We start from the raw sequence: 20,961 nt of genomic DNA on the forward strand, positions 1-20,961 counted from the left end.
TAGAAAGGGATGAAAATATCAAGGAATCCACACCATTTCTTGAGGGATTTGCCAGATTTGTTATCAGTCTGAAGATTAAAATCACCCACCATTATGAATTGTATGTATGCACCCCATTCAGGTGTCAAAAGCCTAAAACTTACATGATGAAGAGAGTGATTTCTAGGCAGATAATAAAAGACAAGATAATAAAAGATAAGATTAAAATAGAAAGGTTGAAAAACATCCAAGGAATTACACATAGAGGAGCAGACCATTGCTGTAATTTCCACTGTAATCACAGGCACAGGACTCTGCTCAAAGTAGCCACAATAATAGTAACAACACCTTCTCCTGAGGGTTAAGATAGTAAAGCTAAAGATAGCAAGATGAATAAGGGTCACTTGAAACTACCAAATTAACAGAAATGAACCAGCTCACGGACATTTTGTGAGATTTATGGTGTCAGCAGGAGTGTCTCTGTATTCTCAAAGTGCTTTCAAGTCTAATAAGCAAATACCAGGCAATTTCCCTGAGCATTGAGGGGAATACTGTGGTATTTTGGGGCACCAACAACACTTTTCTGCCTTTTTTTAAAGCAGTAAAAAGTACTAATATGACAACAACAACAACAACAGCTGCCAGAGTGCAACAACCGTGGCAAAGGGCAGCACAGGCATTTCCAACTATATTTCACATTTATACTCAAAATGAATCTGCTACAAAGTTTAGCATCTGCAAGAAGGGTTAAAGCCTTCTTTTTAAACCCCAGATTCACGACAAGAGGGTTAAAATAGCTAAATATCTGAATTTAATAATAAATTATATGGCCCTATCCTTTTTTTCCAGAAAGGGGAGGTCTTGAAGCATCCTACAGATAACCTGTAATTCCTTCTGCAGCTGTATTACAAATACCAGATGCAAGGCAGAAGTAATACACACAACCACAAAAAAGCTCTTTACCCTCAGTAAGATCCTTAACTACAAGCTGCTTCCTTCAAGCTCTTGGTGATACTGTCATTGCATTTTAATTCTGCTAATTAATTTAATTAACAAGCAGAAACTGATCCAAGGCATTGATAAACTCTGGAGGTGTCTGTGTTTGTGTTTACAACTGCAAACACAAAGCTGTTCAAAGAGCTTTCCTAGGTTCTAATCTCAGGTTTTGTTACCAAGCCTTGAACCACAGCTCACAAATGGGACAAGTTTCCACTCCAATCAACTCATTTGCCAGTCAAAACTCTCTCAGGAAGATCAGGATCCAAGACTAAAAACATTATTTAAGTATATACACGCAGGAGCAGACACAGAATTGGGTGAGGAACAGGCAATATAGTATTTCTGCCCCACATACATCATCCCCATGTGAGGCCAACATCACTAAATTGTGTGTATGAAAAACCCAGGTTTAGGCAAAACACAGCCCAGTAAAGGGAACCCACAATCTGTACTGCTGATTTATTCAGAATGTGCAGAATACACTTTTCTTCGAGGAATTCCATACTATACTATTTCTAAGCTGAAACTTTCCAGAGATGTATATCTTTCTTCCTACATAAAGATCAAGCAGTGATGTGCAAAAAAGCTGAATTAAGATACCACTCAAATAAAGCAGAGCACTGCTCAATGTCAAGAATCACTTGGTTCACCACCTCCCGAACATTTCAGCTTTGTGTATTTGTCCAGAAGGATTTTCTTTCAAATAAAATAAAATAAAGCATATAAATATGCAAAGAAACAGTTCTTCAGTTAACGTAGACAACTGCTGGCAAGCCTTGAACACAGACATTGGACTGAGAATTGAAAAACTGGAAGAATTTAGATCATAAACATGTTACTGTCCAGCCTCTCATTTCCCTGGCCACTGCAGTGCTGTAGCTTTATTTGATAACTTGATATAGTTAGAATGAAATTTGAGATGGTGATATCACCAAAGCAGAAACAGCAGTACAAATGTGCTTTAAATGCAGAAAACACAAGCAAAGCTGTTAACAGACTGTTCTTCCTCAGAGGGACAGGGACTGGCTACATCAGAGTTTCAATGTTTTCACTGAAAACCAATTTTCAATGAAATTTCATTCAGTGATTTCATTTTCAACCAGTTTATTTTACTGATTCTGATCAGGCACAAAACAGTTCATCAGCTTAGGATCTCTGGGCACTCAAAAGCATATACTGCATCAGAAAAAGGTAACATCAAAGACAGCTGAAAAGGAGAAAAAGCAAGAAATGCAACATGAAGTATTTATTCTTGTACCAACATGGAATAGTAAAAGCAAAATCTAATCAGAATGAAAAGGAACAAGCTGGCACACCAAAAAAATGTTAATGTAATAACAGACTTTTAAAAATCTGATATTGTATCATTAACTTCACAACAAGATTACAGCACAACATCATTACATTCAGATCTGGATGATTTGTGCTTGACTATATCTGGCTGTGTAGGAGATATAAGGTGGAGGGCAAGCTCTCCAGCACATCTATACATCAACTGATACCAGTTTAATTCGAGGTTTGGTTTTAGTTTATCTTTTATCCAAAGGAAAGTTAAATTTATCAGCTCATTGGGAATGATCACAGATTAATCTCTTTCACTTTTCAAGTGCCAAGGTCAACATCTTAGGAATGCCTTGCATTTTCAGACACAGTATGTTAGATTAAAATATCTAAAACTATGTGTATATTTTTAGCCATTCCACCCACGTGTCTCTGTTCAGGTATTTCTCTTGGGTTCTAAGCACTGATCCATATGTTCTGTATGTTATTTTCTACTTTCAAGGTGGTTATTATCAGAAAGGTATTTTTGTTTTGACAGATTCAGCATTCTTGTTGAGCAGTGAGCTACACTGTTTAGAATATCATTTTATGTAAGAGTTCAAACATGTCCATTTTAGGTCAAATTATTACCACAGCCCACAATTAAAAACCAATAAACAAATGCAGCTGGCACAAAATTGAACAAACTCCCTTCTTTACCTTCACAAAGGATCATATTTAAGACAATATAAGACTAAAGAGAAAGACAAAAATAAAAAAAATTATTTGCTTTGAGATGCAGAAAAGTATGAATAATTCTTGCTTTACACTCTTTAAGTGCTGCATTAACAATCAATTTAGAATGTAAATATAACAAACTTAGTGCATTTCAGTCTCATTATGCAGACATTAAAAAGTTCCTATGTCAGGAAATGCCAGACATTGTTAAGGATAAATTTGTTGAATTCTATTTAAAAATAGCACTCTGCCCCTAGTGTAAAACAAGTGAAAAATACCTCAGAAAAGGGAAATCTGTCTTTTGTATTAAGCAAACTACCACTACTATTAACCACTGGAGAAGTTCTCTGTACATTTCTGTGGACATTTCTACAAAAAGGTGCCACCCACCTTCTCAGGTTTAAATTGAAGACACAACCATTTTTCGCTAACAGAACAGTTTCAAGGTGTCTGGAAGGTACTACCCAACCTTGCACAGCACAGTTCCACACCAAATATTCAAAGTATTCAATATCTTACTCTTAGCAAAGTGTAAATATCAATATGCAAAGTATTCAATTAGCACTGATTTCCTGCACACACAGTGGCTGTGAGGCACGTGTATGAAAACAAAAGTACAATGCAGAATTCCTTAGGACACCCCTTTATGATTTAGCTTTATAAACCTATATACTGTGCAACTAAACACCAAACCCAGCAATTTACCATTAAAGTCACCTTCTAGAGGGGTTTTTGTTATACCACTGAGTGACCCAGGAGGGTGTTGGTGGCAGTTTTATGCTCTGTTACACAAGGAATAAGATTTGTATCAATAAGAGCTTTGATCAGCTTTTGCAGCACTTCCCACATGAATAGTAATTAAGCACCAAAAAGACAATGCTATCATAATGAAAATATGTAATTGATAAGAAAAACTAATAAAATACACATTACTTTCAACTGACTATTGCTGGAATGGCAATTAAGATAGATTCCAAAGACTTGTATGGGGAAAACATGCTTTTTTTCATAGCTTTACAACTAAAAAAAGGTTTTTGTTGACTGCAGAACATAAAAACTCACTTTCATTAAGCTTTAAAGCAATGCTAACAAATAAATATAAATCATAAAATAAAACCAGACTGCCATAAGATTTGTGATCTCATCATCTTTTAGCAGTCTTTACATGTTTGAGAAAATCATTCCTGAAAACACACAGTACATAAACAAAAGCTCACGACTGAACAGCACTGGTTTAAGTAACATAAACACAAAGTTTTGGAAAGTCTTCCTCAAGCCTTACCATCTAAATAAACCACATGTGTAAGCAGGACTAATTCTGTTGTCTTAAAGTTGTACAATTTGGGACTACTTTGACCAGATTTCAGTGGAGTTAATCTACTAATAACAATGAAACAAAGCAAATTTGTGCTCTGCATAGTTTTACACATCAGACTAGATTAAGCCATGTGCCTCACATCTGCTGCACATTGTTTCTTTTTTGATCCTTCTTCCAGGGGAAAAAGCAGAAGCAAAGATGTTTCTTGTTTTGATAGGGTTTGGGGGTGTTATATATCAATATCTATATCAATATCTATATATATATACACCTACTAATATAGTCAGTGTTAAATACTTATGCTAAGCAAGCATGGGCAGGATGATGTCTCCAGGCCAGCCAAGAAATCATTCCAGCCTTGATGAAAAACGCTTTCCAGCAGACAACACAGCATCAGCAAGGAGGGAAGAGCTAAAGGACAAAGCCACAGCCAAAACACATAAAAAAAGGAATGACTGCCTTACTCCAAACTTTCTGAAATCTCCCTCTGCCTCACACAGCTTAAAGCTGCATCTGTCAGCTGTTCTCAAAGCACCAGTCAGTCTCACCCAGAAACCAATTTATGAAGGTGCCCACAACTGATTTGGCAGACCCTGCTCTTAAGGACAAAGACACAAGGAAGGGGGAGTTGGGAAGAAACTGAAAACTGCTTTGCACATCCTGGACTTGAGCAAGAAAACTCAGGAGCTCTGGTGTACCAGCTTTTACTCAACTGATACCAGAGCAAATTTCTAAGTTACCAGTTTCTCAGATCAAGGTTACTTGGCTCAAGCAATGGACCAAATACATGTGATTGTCTAGCTCCTGCTGATGTGTACCTAAAAGAAGTTTAATCATATCAAGCTGCTCTCAGGGAACAGACACTGCTCCAGAGTTTTACTAATCTAATTCTGCTACATCCTGCTGTCATGGCAAAAGTCTTTCTTTCTGTAATCATTCCATGCTTCTTAGTCATGGGGATGATATCAACATGTAGTTTTTTATTAAACTTCCAGTTCAACACCTTTTGCCCATGGTCTTACATCCACACATTGAGCTCTGCAAGAGTTCCAGTTAGTTGGAGGCAAACAAAGTTAAAGTCTGGTGGTCACCAAAGCTGATCTGATTGTTGTCAAGCAAGAGGCTTTACAAGTATTGCTGGCTCACCACAACCAGGTTGTTGTGCTGGTTAACATTTACTCACACTTCCATTGTGGTTCCTTCTGTATTGCCTGGATCTCCTTGGTCCTCCCAGGCTCCTGAGTAGGCCTGTTTGACTCACTGGTATATTCTGCAGACAGAAAGTCTGTGTACTCTGTTCATCAGCATCTTTATCTTGCTGAGGAAAAGGCACAGGATTCAGACTGGCTCTGTAGCTCCTCCACATCTCTCTGTTCCTCCACATGCCTCACATATCTGTAGCTTACAGGACTGTTACTGGCTCACATGTCCCCCTGAAAACTCCCCTGGTTTCCACTCACAGCCCGGCCCAAATTTAACACCATAGCTGCAAGTTGTCATGAGGTTTTACTTTTTAACAAAACTTCTGCGAAAAAATGTCACTGGGAGAGCAAAAACTGAGCCACAGAAGGTAACATCATCTTAGTGCCTGACTTTTGGCAGGAGTATTGCTGAGTGCTTCACTGCTGTGAATGAATTGAGAAGGAGTGGGAATGCCTTGGGTGTGGCAGGAGACCACAGAGGAACACAAGACAAGGCTCTCAGAAGGTCCTGTGTTCATGGCACACAATTTACCAGGTCATCAAGACCCCAGCTTAGCCAGGCTTCAAAAAGACATCCGAATCCAGAGACAAAGAGCAGTGATCAAAGCCTGACCACTCACAAAGGGGAAAATGATGAAAGCACTGACAACCTTGGCTCCAAAAAGGCAACCTGCACGTGGTTGCCAAGCTGAGAAAAGCCCAGGAGTTGAAACACGTCCTTCATGTCACAGTAACTGATCCAGAGCCCAACATCTGGACAGAAATATCATGGTGCCAGACCTCTGGACAGACTTCTTGGACACCACACACATTCTGGTGCTCAGGTGTGACAGTGAGCAAGTGAAATCTACTTTGTTCAAGGCTTTATTTTAGATAAAATCACCTTTCCCACCTATCAGATCTCTTCATCAGTGTTTGCTACACTGTCACCATGTGTAAATAGCACAGTAAAACAGTATTCCACACAGTTTGTACCCTAACTACTTAGTTCAGTTTGACAGGACAGTTCACTGCTGAGGATGACAGTGGTTATGCCCCCATTGGTGTTTTCATTAGGACCAACAGTGTGTTACCAAAGCAAATCCTACAGCCATTCACACATTCCATTCAGCTACCAGGGAGATTGTGCTGCAGGCAACCTGCATTGTTTCCTGTGGAAACCAGGGAGCTGTTCCAGCTGAGCACGATTTCACTCCAGCAGGAACAGGAGAACGTGAAAAAATAAGCACTCTCTGAACAGCCTCAATGCTTAGGAAGGAACATTTAGCTCAGGGGAGACCAGAATAAATCAACTACAAAGTACATCTCTCCTACTGCAGAGACTTCAGATGCAGAAGTCTCCATCCTGACTACATCAAACTATTTATTCATCCAATACATTGGCACTGTATTACCTGCTAACACAGTCAACTGCAGTAACAGTAGGGGGGGTTTAAGATTATTTTTTGTCTAAGTTTTACTGGTCTTGATTTTTTTTTGTTCAGGCACAAATACAGAGACACATTCAGAAGCATTTCTAAAGTTATTGACTTGTCTCTAAGCATGCTGATCTCTGAACTAGAAATTAGCTCAGCACTGTCACTGAAAATTTAGCTTTTGAGTCTGATTTCAATGCAAAACAGGTACATAATGTACTTACTTGCTGGGCTGACTTAAAGGAACCTATAATGAGAACTCACTTTGCTGTACTGAATTTCTTAGGTTTACAGGTCTCCATGACAAACATCTGTGACTTAAGTCAGCACCCATGGAGTTTATTTTAATGAAAACAACCAAAGCACGACTAAATACATCCCTTCCTGTCTTATTACAGGCAAAAAAAATCAAAAGAGAAGACTAGCCAATCCTCTCAACATACACACTCAAAAAATAACAGAGAAGGATCATAGGATCTTTCCACAGTTGCTAGACCAAGTGTTTCCTATAGCATCTACCAAAAATGTGCATTTTTTTGAAAATGTAACACTGCCCAAGCTGTTCTTAGCAGTTCTGCCATCCATTATGCCTTGTAAACAAACAATTTTTCATCTAAAAATAAAAAAACTTTCTTGTGGAAGGTGTGGCAAACCACCTAAACGCTCAGATCCAAACGTTCTTGCCCAAACCAAAGAAGCAGAAGGCTATTGAATTTTAAAGAAATAAACATTATATGGTACTACAGTGGTGTGTAAAGTAGCTGGAAGTAACACACGGTGGAAAGGAGCCAGAGGGGAAAGAGGAAATTATGTTCCTTGGCAAAATAGGTCCAAAGCTGCAGCATCTGACAGGGGCAGTGTTGAAAAATTAGTTGTGTATTCTCAGCCAAACAGGAGCAGCAGCAGCTGATGGAAGATCACAATCACAAAATTTAACTAATCAGCATTGATATGTCAGAAGAGAAACACAAGCCAAACAGACTGGGTTAACTCTTCTAAAGGCACAGAACAGGTGACAGGTGAAAACTGTGCCTTTGGACACGTGCTGGAGCCTCCTGAAGGTGACTCCAGACCCAGAATTGCAAAGGCCCCTAGAACAGCTTGGAGCCCATTGCTGCTGAAATGGGAGAAAAACCTCAGACCTTCCATGGCAAGGGAGTAACAGAACATTGCTTAAAAAACTAGCAATGGGTCATGAGGCAATAAAAGCCTTACCTATTACCTCTCATCAAAAGTCACTGAAATTTGACCCACAGCCTCGTGAAGCCCCGTGCTGGCAGATGTTGGGACTGAGCACAAGGAGAAAGGGATTAGCAAACTGGATCACTCTAAGGACAAATAAGCTGCTGAAAACCACAAATTCAGTAAAACTGTCCTTCAGGAACGAAGTCTCCCAAAAGACAGAATGTTATGACAGCAAGGAAACAGGAAGAATAGGAAATACAGGAAGTACAGGATCCAGGTCATTAAGCAGAAGACTCAACTGAATGGTCACGATCAAAGCTAAACCACAAATCACAAAGTGCTAAATCACAGCACACACGAGGAAAAGAAACTTAACCATACAAAAGTACAGAAAGTGAAAAAAAACCAGACTTGCAGCAGCTGAAAGAAGTGGGTAAAAAATCCCAAGTACCAATGCCATTAAAAAAGACACCTTAAGATAAGTTTTCAAAGAGGACAAAGATAAATAAGACCCAAAGCTAAACCGAGGTCTAGGGAGATAAAGTTACCTTGGTCAGAGCTAATGGGCACATAAAAAAATACTTGCAGAAGGTCTCAAAAAAACCCCAAACACAAATAAAACCCCAGCTGCGATGAGAGAGGCATTCTTGCCTCCTGACTTTATATAAAGTTGGAGTTTTACCACCGGATTTTGTTTCTGTAAGAATTTCCTGGCGAAACTGGATATTTTTGGGAACAGAAACTCGCCCTAAACCACTGGAAAACCACAAGGTCCAAACCCCCACTGCAGGGGAGTCCAGTGGTGAAGGGCTCATTTAACTCCTGTCTGACCACTCAGCACTCAACAGAAAAAAATTAGTGAGACCAAAACAATGATCTTACAACTTAATCTTCAACACTTTGCAGCTGATGTTCTAAATATTCTGCCTGGATTCTTTTGAGTTAATGCTATTTTTTTCTCTGAATTTGTCTTCCTTCTGAAGCTTTCTGGAAGCTAAAAAAAAACCCTCAAACCTTTGCCCCAGAGTAAATAGTTTACTATTTGTGTATTTCAAAAGATTTAAAAGCCCCCGTGTGTTGCTCACTTTAAATTACAAGACAATCACACTTCTGTAAAAATATCAAAAACGGCAGAAAAAGTTTGACTCATAGACTAGAAGAAATATAAATCTTAAATCAACATTTCCTTCTGTTTGTAAACATTCCGTGGTGCTTCCACTTGCTTCACAATCCAGTTAGACTTGAATTTCCTCACGTTACAGCTTCTATTTTAAATTTGACTTTAGAGAAGGAAAAGGAACAATATGAAAAGTGGGCTCTTTAAGCACCAGTTCATAGGAAATCCACTCAAACAAGCCCTTCTAACATTTCCCAATAAAGGTCAAGAGAAGCCTTCAACAGGGTAATAATCCCCCTTGAAGTCTCCAGAAATCATGGATTTACACAATGAAGAAACATGTTTGAAGTTTATCAACTTTCAGAGAAGGAGTATTGCTGTGGTCTTCACTTTGCAAGACCAAACAGGAAAGCACTCCATGGGAATTGTTTAATGGGGTCCCTGCCTCAATTGGGTGCTTTTGAAAGACCTGCTCCTTTACTGCGGTTTTTGGTCACTGCACAAAATTAAAATAATACCTGAAATAACATTTATGAAGTGGTACCACAGCAACTAAATTAATTCACAAAGTTTATTCCTCAGTGGCATCAAATACACAACTGGAGAATGCAGAAGGAAATTTGCTGGTTTTCACTAAAACACACCCACTGATGTGGTTGCACCTGGAATGTGTTCACCAGCTGAATTTTCTGGCTTGTTCCCTCACAGGTTCCTGTGTCACTGCTCATTTCCATCAGTCTCCTCTCACAAGTAACAGCAACAGGACAAGACAATACGGCCCCAAGTTGTTCCAGGGGAGGTTTAGATTAAATATTAGGGAAATTTCTTCAATGAAAGGGTTACTGAGCAGTGGAACAGCTGCCCAGGAAAGTGGTTGAGTCCCCACCCCTGGAGTTCCTGAGAAGGTGCAGATGTGTCAGTCAGGGACATGGTTTAACAGGACTTGGCAGTGTAAGGTTTATGGTTGGACTTAATGACCCCAAGGGGCTTTTCCAGCCTAAATGATTCTATGTTGTCACTCTTCAGCTAATCCTCTATCTGATCTTCTTCACCACGTATGGATGTGTTTCACAGCTAAGGCTTTGCCTTTCTCCACACCATCTCCCCTGGAGTTTATACACCCAAAAAAGCAAGGGAGGGTGGGCAATTTGGCCTTTGTCAAATGTTAAATAAAATAAAATGCACTCAGAACACAGCTTAGCACACACTGAAACCAAGATAAGGAGAAACAGTGAATGGATAATCTCCATCCTTTCCTTTTTCCCCCCATCTTTTTCTTCCTTGTGTAAGAAGCAGTGCTACAAATTCCTACCCCTGCAGTGGAAATATCTCAACATAATCTTTCACTGCCCCCTCCAAAGATGCCTGGAACTGACACATGTAATAGATAATTTCATCTCCATTCCCTGTTTTTATTTGATTGGCAAAAAGGGCTCAAGGAAAAGATGTTTAATTGCTGCGTTCACAGAAAGTGACTTCGAGTACAACTGACCAGTCACCCAACAAAGACAACATCTGTCTAAATCACAGATAAGAGTGAATTCCTATTCCAATGTGCCAAAAATTTTACATAGATTAGGTGAGAAAGCCATCATCAGAATCTGCTTTTTGTGTACCGAGTTCTAAACCATCATGCAAACAATGATTTGCACAAGAAATCCTATTTTCAACGATATCACAGTATACCTCATAAAAATTAGGAACAGCATTTAACACCTCATTTTAATTAACAGCTAAAAAGCCCAAATATTTACAAGAGTTCCTACCTCTATATTTTTTAGGATTTAGCTGTAAAAGTTTAAGTTCCACAGAGAAATTATGATCTCATGCACATAGGACAGATCTACCTAGAGCTTAATGGAATTACTCATGGTTTACACCAGCATCACAGAGACCATGACATTCACTGTAGTACATCAAAAATAGGAAAAATCATCACCTGCATACAATAGCTGGTTGCTGAAGGTGTAATTGCATGGGCAACAGTAAATTGCTTCTTTGGAAACATTATTTGGGAAACTGTTATCAAAAATATAAGCACAAATGTAAAACAGATTAAATCATGAACCATGTGTCACAGGTACGGGGAAGGAACAGAACTTGCAATTGTTTAGCAACAAACAGCTGTCAAATGCCAGTCATTTAGATTACTTACACATTATTGCCAAATAATTACGTGTTCTAAAATAGATAACCAGTCTTTGGCTCATGGCTTCATTTTTTTTTTCCTAGAGCTACACGTGAACACTCACTGTAGAACTGGAGGAGGGAGAGGGGGAAGGAGGGGTTTGTTTGCTTGTTGTGTGGGGTTTTTTTAAGAGATTGGGTGATGCACAAGGGAGGGAATTAAAGCCTTTTTTTTTTAATAAGTCAATACTGCTGGTCCAGTCAGAGCTCAGTTTACATCATGAGAAAGATAAAAAGACTTAAAAAAAGAGTCCTGATAGTCACATTTACACTTGGCCACTAACGAAACGTCCCCATTGTAATTTTACTGAATCTAAAATGATTTATAAGCACTCTATTATTTACAAGATTCAGAAACTTAAGTGAAACAGTCTAACACTGCTGACTGTGAATATTAAACAGCAGATGGACTATTTTACTACTAATCTGCAAGAAAAAAAATCTTTTTCAATCTTCTTATACATCTCTACTGGTAGGAGAACAAAGTTGAGGGTTAGAGATAAAGTAGGACAGAGAGGAGGAATTCTGAACACCAGTTTCAAAATCTCAAAACCAGTGTTCAATTAATTAATATTAATTGACCAGTGACAATTAATTAATATTTTCATCTCTCCATATTCTAGCTGCCTATACACACATCACTTTTTAAGGAAAAGAATACTTTTCCTTTATAAATGCCATGCAACTCATACAACAAAAGAATTCATTGGTATTATCTACACACACACATACATATGCACATATATAAAGAGCAGGCATGGATATATAATATTAGGCATAAACATATATATATAATCTGTGTAACATATAACAAATATAATAAGCATAGAAACATGCTGGTCTCTCACATATGTGTGTACAATACACACACACACTTTTCCTAAGCCAAAACACCTTATGCCAGCTTTAAGCTGGGAAAAAGTCCTTACAGACAGTAATAAACCACTGAAATACAAGTTTATATTGGAAGTACTTAGGCACCCTTAACTACAAGGATGCTAGCAGCCTCTTCAATAATTCCAATCCTGGAATTTTAAAAAGCAGTTACTATTCTACAGTAGCATCAAAAGAGCCCTACTAACTCTCCAGTTACTCTAAGAAGAAATCACATTTTTTGTTGCTAAAGCCAAGAGGGAGGGAGAGAAACCAGAAGCAATTGCCTCATGTATCAATATATAGTCTTGGTTTAAAGTAATGGGACATCTTACGAGATTTATTCTATAAAGAATAACGTTAACAGACCAATAAGGCAGCTCAGCACATTAATAAGGAAATATATTATGCCTGAAGTACTCCAAAACCTGTTTTGGTAGTAAAATGACAACTGGATGAAGGACTGTGATTGCAGTGGTACCAAATTACACTTCAGGTTTCAGCCAAGGGTCAGAAAATGTTGTGCAAAAAAGTGTCTGGTACTGTACAGAGTCACAAAAGACTTGTACAGCTGAGTGAAAGAGTCAAACCCAGTTCTGCAAGACTGAACAGTGCTAAAGGTTTTACAGTTAGGTTTGACACTTGAGTGTTTTCCAATATTGATTTTCTCTGCACTTATCAGCAGTCACTGTAACTCTGCAGACAGAGGGGACAAATCCTGGTCACAGAGGCACAGATCAAAGAGCTGCTTGAGCCTTCCCCCCTTTCCGTTTAAAAACTTAACAACCTCAGTGACAGGGACTGGAAACACTCAAGAGTTCTGCTGATACACCGTGTTCAAAAGAAAGGGATATTCTTTCCTCTTAAATACCAAGGATCACTTTTTTACACGAGAGTAGAAGAGTGAATAAGATCATTATAAACACAAACTGAAAGCTGGGTTGCTACACCCACATTTAGCCAGCTAGTTGACCTGATTTACAAATATTCCAAGCATCCTCTGTGCTTGCATCATCAAACATCATCTGGGTTTCGAGGGTGTCCAGCACAGCTGAAAATGAGGCCACTGATTTTAGAGCCTAAATAGAATTCAAACAACCTAACATGAGGTTCCTGCTTCGACAATGTCAGTATCTTGATCAGAAATTAATTGGTTCCATTTAACTTACTAGCTCTGCTGGGCATAATTGCCTTCAAGAACAGATAAACCAGGTAAGACCAGAAGTCCACCTATACCACAGTCCTTACTGAGTGTTCAAGGAAAAAACAAGAGCATGGGACTCTTTTCTCATCACATTCTTCTAGACCCCAGCAACATGTGATGTGGCTAGTCAAGCTATTTATACACAGTACTTGGCTAAGAATTTTTCCTTGTGCTAGAACTTACTACAAAACCAGTACATCTGAAATACATTAATTCAAACAGAAAGAGCAGTAATCTTATGTTATTTAAACAATGTGTGCCGAACAAAAGACTTTGAAGACCATTGTTTCAAAAAGAGCGCTTCGGCTGAATGCAAACAAAGGCTTACAACCCCCAGGGGAGTAAAATAAACATCAGCATGTTTGCTCTGGAGAAGTAGAAAGCTGCTAAGCAGTTTCTAACACCGCAGAAACACGAGAGATTGGTGTGACTGTGAAAGGACTTGTGCAATTAAACACTGACAGGGAAGTCGAGGTCTCAAGCACAGGCTCAGGTGGCACCAGAAGTCAGAGCTTCTGCATCTGAAAGAATGTTTTTCCTCGGGAAATGAAAAAGGACAAGGAATTCGGAGTCTCTTCAGGTTTTGACAAAAGGAAAGGAAATTGAGTTACAGGTCAGCGGGAAGAGACTTTGAAACAGTGGGTCTGCAAATGTGATCCATAAAACCAGACTGGGAATGAACTGATTTGAAGAGCACAAATAACCAATGCAGGGACCCTATTTTTAATCTGAAATCAGTAATTCAGCTTTGTCCACAGGAACTGCTTGTTCACATGAGAGCATTTGCAACAGTGAAATACCTCCTGTATTTAAATGCCAACGGGGTTGACAATTCCTAAGGGAGTCCCATCAACAGCATCAAAACAAACTGCTACTTTTAATGTCCTGATTCTAACCTCTCAGTTCTACAAGTACATGAATGATGTGCACCTTTCAGTGCAGTGTGTGGTCAGGGATCTCTTCCTTGAAAAATCTAATTAGGAGCTCTTGGGCTTGCAGTCTGACACACTCCCCTACTCCTTCTACTGAACCTCACTCTCTTCTGCTAGTGAAAGAACTTAAAAATCAGATAATTAAGTACTCTCAGGTGTTCATGAGATTCTCAACATTCTATAGAAAGCATTGAATCTCCGGTTTTTAAACTATTTAAATATGGTCTGCAATGCTTTATTAATTTAATTTATGTACAGTTCAATGTAATTTGACCAACAAAGACACAGAGGCCACATCCTTCTTTTGCTAGCATGAATTTAGGTGCAGGTATACTGAGTCACTGGAACTGAGACTGTATAGAACCAAGAGAGAGTACAAAATAAATCCTCCAGCTGCAAAGATCTGCAGGAAGCAAGAGGGGATGGCTGCAATTTTATACACAGGCAAGATCCTGTTTCCATGCAGAAGTCCATAGCCAATTAAAAAAACAGGAAAATGTGTACAGAAAACACAGGTGAAATGAATGCTTTCAACCAGGAGAAATGCAGCTGACCCACAGTAGCTGCCACTAAAACAGACAGCTTGAAATGCCCAATTAGGCCACTCCCTGCAAGAACTATCATGAATTTCACCCCAATCTAAAATGCTGGGGAACATCCCTCCCAAATAAAGGGAAGTGTTTTGGGATATGAAAACCACAGTAAGTATCATCTGATGAGGAACAGACAAAGAAAAGTGCCAAATGCTGTCAAGCCCTGATGCTCCAGATAATGGCTAAAATTTATGACTTCCTTCACTGGCAGGCAGGAGTACAATTAGAATTCTCATAACAGTACCTCCCATGTGCTGGCATACTATGTTATGTTTATACTGCTACAGATAGACTAGAAGATAAAAAAATAAATACTATTAAAAAGCACCCTTTTTAACCCAAGGTAATAACTAACTTTTTTTCTTTGTGTGGGTTTGGACACGGTTTTGCACATAGCTTATTGTTAACTGAAGTAATTTAGGCAATTTTCACTGTATGCACAGGAATTAAGCATTTAAGTAGCTTGCTACATACACAGAAGCCTCTATTTGAAAAATCACACAAAACAAGAACAAACTAGCTATTATGAGTCACTTAATAATCTCCTGCCCAAATACAGCTTGATAATTAAACAGCTCAAATTATTTCTTAAACTGTTTAAATTTGGAAAAATTTGAATGTGTTTGGCTTGAGGAATTGCTGAATGAAAAGCATCAGGAAGTGTGCACACTCATTCTTTCATCCTTTACTTATATCCAGTGATAGGTATCACTTGGAACTGGCAGTGGTTGGAAGCAGCACAGGGGAATGAAAGCATGGGGGTTTCTCATCTTCACAAAGAAAGCACAATTACAGTGTTTTGAACACGAGGTCTGGACTCAGGTAATCACAGATGGCTTTCCAACAGAAACCTGCAGGCATCTTTTCCCTAAAAATTGTGGGAAAGCACTGGCAATTTCCCAAAGAGCAGCAGCATATCAACAACTGAATCTTGAAGATTTCTCCTACTGTGTGTTGTGATTGTGGCCAGACATTGCTCTCTGCTCCCTCATTCATTTTGTGCTGTTTGTGTGCCTTGCCCTTGTGGTTCCACAGATCCCTGCTCTTATCACAAGCTCAGTAAAATGGCCCGTTTCTTAATTACAGCAATGATCCACAAGGACTTGTGCCAACCCTTTGGTACCGTGCCTTTGAAGCCAGAGAAAACTGCTGAGCAGCTCTGCAAGCTTTGTATGGCTTCAAGAACATCACACTTCACTCCAAAGCAAACCACTGTGCAAGGCACCAGAGAACATCACCTGTGCTAGGGGCCCAAAGCAACTCGATGCTTTCAGTGAAGTATCACTGAAAACTCAGTAACCAGCAAAACCAGTAACCAGCAAAAAGTACCTACAAAGCAACGAGGCTCATATGATAGAGGAGGGTGACTGACAAACTGTTTAAGTGTTAAATTTGCTAGATCTTCAGAAAAAAAAAAAAGGCAAGTAAACTTACACTAAGAACTACACAATATTGTTATGTGCCAGCATAATTTTCTACTTTTAACCCAAAAGCTGTGGATGCCTCACCCCTGCATGAGCTCCAGGCCAGGCTGGATGGGGCTCTGAGCAACCCCAAGTGTCTGTGCCCATGGGGTGGAGGGGCTGGAACCAGATGATTGTGTCTCTTCCAACCCAAACCATTCCATGGGTCCATAATTCTGGTTCACTTACATGTCTGAAGTTACAATGAAAGCATTTTATTAAAATTGCTTCAGATATCAAACCTATTTGACAACTATCTCAGGAGCTCCACAATACAAACTATACAGTCTGGGAATACAGCTTTCCTTTCAGTCATTATTTTTCTAACAGAGCTTTACCTTTAATTCTTCTCTTGGATGTTTTGTACATCTGCCTACATGAATCCACTCTACTGTTGGCACTAGTGAATAAAAACAGCGTTTTGATCTCTGCTATTAACAAACAGTTTCTCATTACCAATTAAATACTTTTTTTTTTTAAAGAAAAATTAAAAGTGAACAGGGAATTTCAATTGCTAGTCATTGTCTTACAACTAATAGAGCTAAAATTCTATTGTCCTTGCATGACTGGAAATTACACTGCAAAACCAAAAGTATTTAAATTTTTCATTTTTCACAATTCCATGAAAACTTGATAATGTGATCCCTACAATTTGCCTTACTCAGCTTCTGAAGACCAGTGTTTGAGTAGGAACTCATAAATCACGACAGGCTTATGAGGAAACTCTAGATCTAGACTTTAACATGCCCTTGTTCTATCAAAACATAATGGTAACATCGATGCCCAAAGAAAACAAGACAAAATGAGTGCAGCATCAAGTACTTAAATCAACAAAACCAATAAAACAACTTCAGTTTGGCAAACGAGGAAATTCAGACCCACACGGCTAATAAGCTTGTATTTTCCTTCCCTAAAGGAAGCCCTGTCAAAACTAAAATAAAGATCACAAAGGATGCAAACAAATGAAGTCAGAACAAAGTTTTAAGTTTGATTTAAGAAAAACAGCACAGCAACTTTATATTGAGAGTTAAACAGCTGATAAAAAGAAGTCAAACAAAACACGGGAGACGAGACACTAAGAAGTTTCTTTACCTGGCCATTCCCAGGCTGGAGAAGTTGGAAGGGACTATCAGAACATCGAGCCTGGAGAAGGGGTGGGTGCCCAGCGTGGCGAAAGCAGCCGAGAGGCACCGGGGGATGAGCTGCAGCAAACGCTCCTCGCAGAGCTCCAGGAGGCACCGGGGGGAGAAGAGTCTGTGAGGAATGACAGCCTGGCAGCTCCCTGCGGGGCTCTGGAAACGGCAGGGATAGTCCACATGGCCACACGCTGCTTCCTGCCAGCTGACAGGGACAAAACAACACAACAGCTTAATGTGACACCAGAAATGTGCACGACTGACTGTGCTAAGACAGGGATATTCTCCAGACATCAGAAAGACAGAATGAATTTCCATAAAAGCAGCTCACTTGTATTCTCACACTGCTGTTACACTGGGTGAATGAAATAATGAGTGAAATAATGAGTGAAAACACTCATTGTTACATGGGTAGGACTGATAATCGTTACTCATAACTAAAAAGTCACATCTTGTTTTCATAACAGATATGCATCAAGAGAATAAATGCTCAAAATATATGTAAAGAGAACTAATAACAATAAAAAATATTTATTCAGAAAATTCCTATTCAAATTTGACTACTAAAATAAAATCCCATACATGTTAAGATACATTAACACAAACGTGCAATTAGAATGAAATCCCACGGGGGATTTTTTCTGTTGCTGTTACTAAATTCTCTCACTTTTAGTGATTCTTTTTTTCTTCCTAAGTAAAGAACAGCAGCAGATATCAACTCAGGGTTATCACTGTAGACATTCAATAATGCCACATTAGACTCAGCCTTACTTTATGCTACTTTTGCAGGATATCCAGAGCTGGAGCTGGAGGAAAGGAGGGGTAAATCAAATCCTTCCTAAACACTGAGTCATCTACCTTCACAATAAGTTATCTGCCCAAATAGACTCATATTTAAACAGAGATCAACTTCATGTTTTCACCTGTCAGCCTGTCTTCTGCACAGTGGAGAGCTTCTCTTTGGTTGGAAATTTCAATTTAAAGCACCTGGTTCTACTGTGCCTGGACAGGCAAAGCACCCAGCATTGCCCAAAGCACTTATACTTGGAAGATCATGCTGAAGCTAAGTGCTGGCACAGAAAACAAAACGATAACATCTAGAAAAGGACAAGATTTTGATGCAGTGTCAACACTTTAGCACTCTACACAGGTCTTTCTGTCAAAGATGTGGACTCAAAGTTCTTTCATTGATTATGTATGTAAAGAAACCACATCCATCAGTACACTTTTTTTTTTCTAAGCATGGTCTAATCCAGTATATTTCTGCTCTAAAACAATGTCACTTTGTATTTTATTATCAGAGTTGAGATTAGGCAGGAATAGGAAAGCTAGCACCCCCTCTCTTGTAAAAACTGCCAAGTACTTAAATGACCACGAGGAGATAAAGTTAAAAGCACCACAGTTCCATTTAACATTCACTTTGATACAGCCTCCTTAAGTCAAACTCACTGGCACCTGGATAAAAATCACATTACACATTTCAACAGCTTCTTTCAGAACTCCTTCCTTTTCCTGATGCCCAGAGTTTATCTCCATTATCTTATCTGAGGCACAGGTTTAACATTTGCTTCTCTATCCCTTTCACAGCCTTTCTAGAAATGTCTGCTACTGTGCACAATGTTAGTTTGGTAACCTGGTCTCAGAGACTAAAATAAGTAACAATCTGTGTTGTGCTAACCCCAAATAAAGATCAACTGGATATAACTGTAAGAGCATATTTTTAAGGACATAATTTTTATGTCCTAATTAGCTGCAAAACACTTAGGGTTTCCTTTTTTACCTGCACTGGATTTTGTTGATCTTTTCCCCCCCCAAGACACATTAGCTCTGTTTTTTCCACTCTCACCAACTCAACTGCTGCAGATACATCACACTGTGTCAATTAACTCATCCAATAACCATCACACAAATCAACTCATAACAATGACATTGCACAGATTAAAACTTGCACTGATGAAAAGTTACAAAAATATTTCCTGTGTTTCAGAAATTTTACAAAAGGTAGCAACACTGTGCCAAAATAATCTTTTGCACCAAATCAATAAAAAATCCTATTACCAGATGTGCTGTACATTAGAGAAGAATACTATAGTGAAGATCTACAGCTTACTTCAGTAGAGGCAGTCATATTATAAATATAAAAATGGCAAAGGAATAAACACAAAACAATTTCTAGAGGCTTATCAAACCTATAAACTATTTTAAAGTTTGCATAGGCATGTCTTATTGATCCTAGGTAAATTATAAAAATTTCTATTGTCAACATTAATAAGAAATTTTTTAACCAAAATTAGCCAAGATGCAAGCCATCAGAATCCTTTAATTTCAAATTCAAAAAAAATAACTCTATTTCGTTCTCATGTTCCAAAGTCTCACTAGCTTTACCAAAACCATAAGGACTTCCACTGTCTTAATGTTAACATAGCATTAGCCCAAAACAGCCATCTAAAAGGTAAGGGGTTTTTTTTTGGCAAAGTTTCAAATACTTAGGACCTGACTCACCTAATCACCTTCTACAACAAAACAGCAATTTCTGTTGGCAAGGGGAGAGAGCACTGGCAGTCGTTTGCCTGGAGTTCTGCAAAACACGGATTAGAGTTTCCCACAGCCTGGACAGACTGGCAGGACACAGCCTGGCTGGTGGTGTGCAGGGTGGGCACAGAACTGACTGCCAGGCTGCACTCAGGGAGTGGGGATTGTTATGGTTTGGAGCTGGCTCTCTGCCAAGTCTCCAAACCTTACCCCAAACCAAGGGAGAAGAGGGGAAAAAAAACCAAAAGAACCGAAAACGAGAGAGAGACAAAGCAATATATATAAATATATTTACACTTATATTACAGTTATGTACAGTTGAAAGATATATACAATTTCACAGGGAAAAGGGAAAGGGGAAGGGAAGAACAAAAACCAAAATAATATATATATCTATATTATCCCGATCAGTAGCCCAAGGTCTATCAACTAAAAGAATTAGCAGAGAATATCTTACTACTCTCCTTGGGACAACGGAGAGTCACGTTGGAGCGACTGCTGTCAGCCTCCGCCTCCCAAGGTCGACAAGGCCTTACCAGGCCTCACTCTCCAACCCGACAGACTCAACACAGGGAGATCTGCACCTCCAAAGCTGCCAGAAGGAAAGAGAGCGAAGGCCTTTCCTCCTTTCTTCTTATACCCCAGTTTACGTAAAAATCGTAGGGAATACCGGGTAAATCTGGGCACTTCCTTGGTTACAAGCTGGTCACCAAGGAAGGCCTAGGCCAAACTACCACAGGATGGATGGTTCTCACTCGGGCAGGCAGCCTGGCACAGCTGGAGCTCCCCAGGAAATCACTGGGGCCTCACACCCTTCACTTCATCATC

General features: G+C 39.2%; 1 protein-coding gene across 6 annotated transcripts in view; it reads right to left on the reverse strand.

Annotated features, from left to right (window-relative positions):
- The window catches only part of AOPEP (aminopeptidase O (putative)), a 147,326-nt gene that overhangs the window by 110,064 nt on the left and 16,301 nt on the right, over window positions 1-20,961 (reverse strand). For all 6 annotated transcript variants that reach the window (XM_027709104.1, XM_027709102.1, XM_027709106.1 and 3 more), the window contains exon 5: window positions 17,558-17,806. In XM_027709104.1, the coding sequence (XP_027564905.1) occupies window positions 17,558-17,806 (249 nt within the window). The remainder of the gene's footprint in view (window positions 1-17,557; window positions 17,807-20,961) is intronic.

This window comes from Neopelma chrysocephalum, unplaced genomic scaffold (genome assembly GCF_003984885.1).
Source record: "Neopelma chrysocephalum unplaced genomic scaffold, ASM398488v2 Primary Assembly neopelma1_96687, whole genome shotgun sequence".
Lineage (NCBI taxonomy): Eukaryota > Metazoa > Chordata > Aves > Passeriformes > Pipridae > Neopelma > Neopelma chrysocephalum.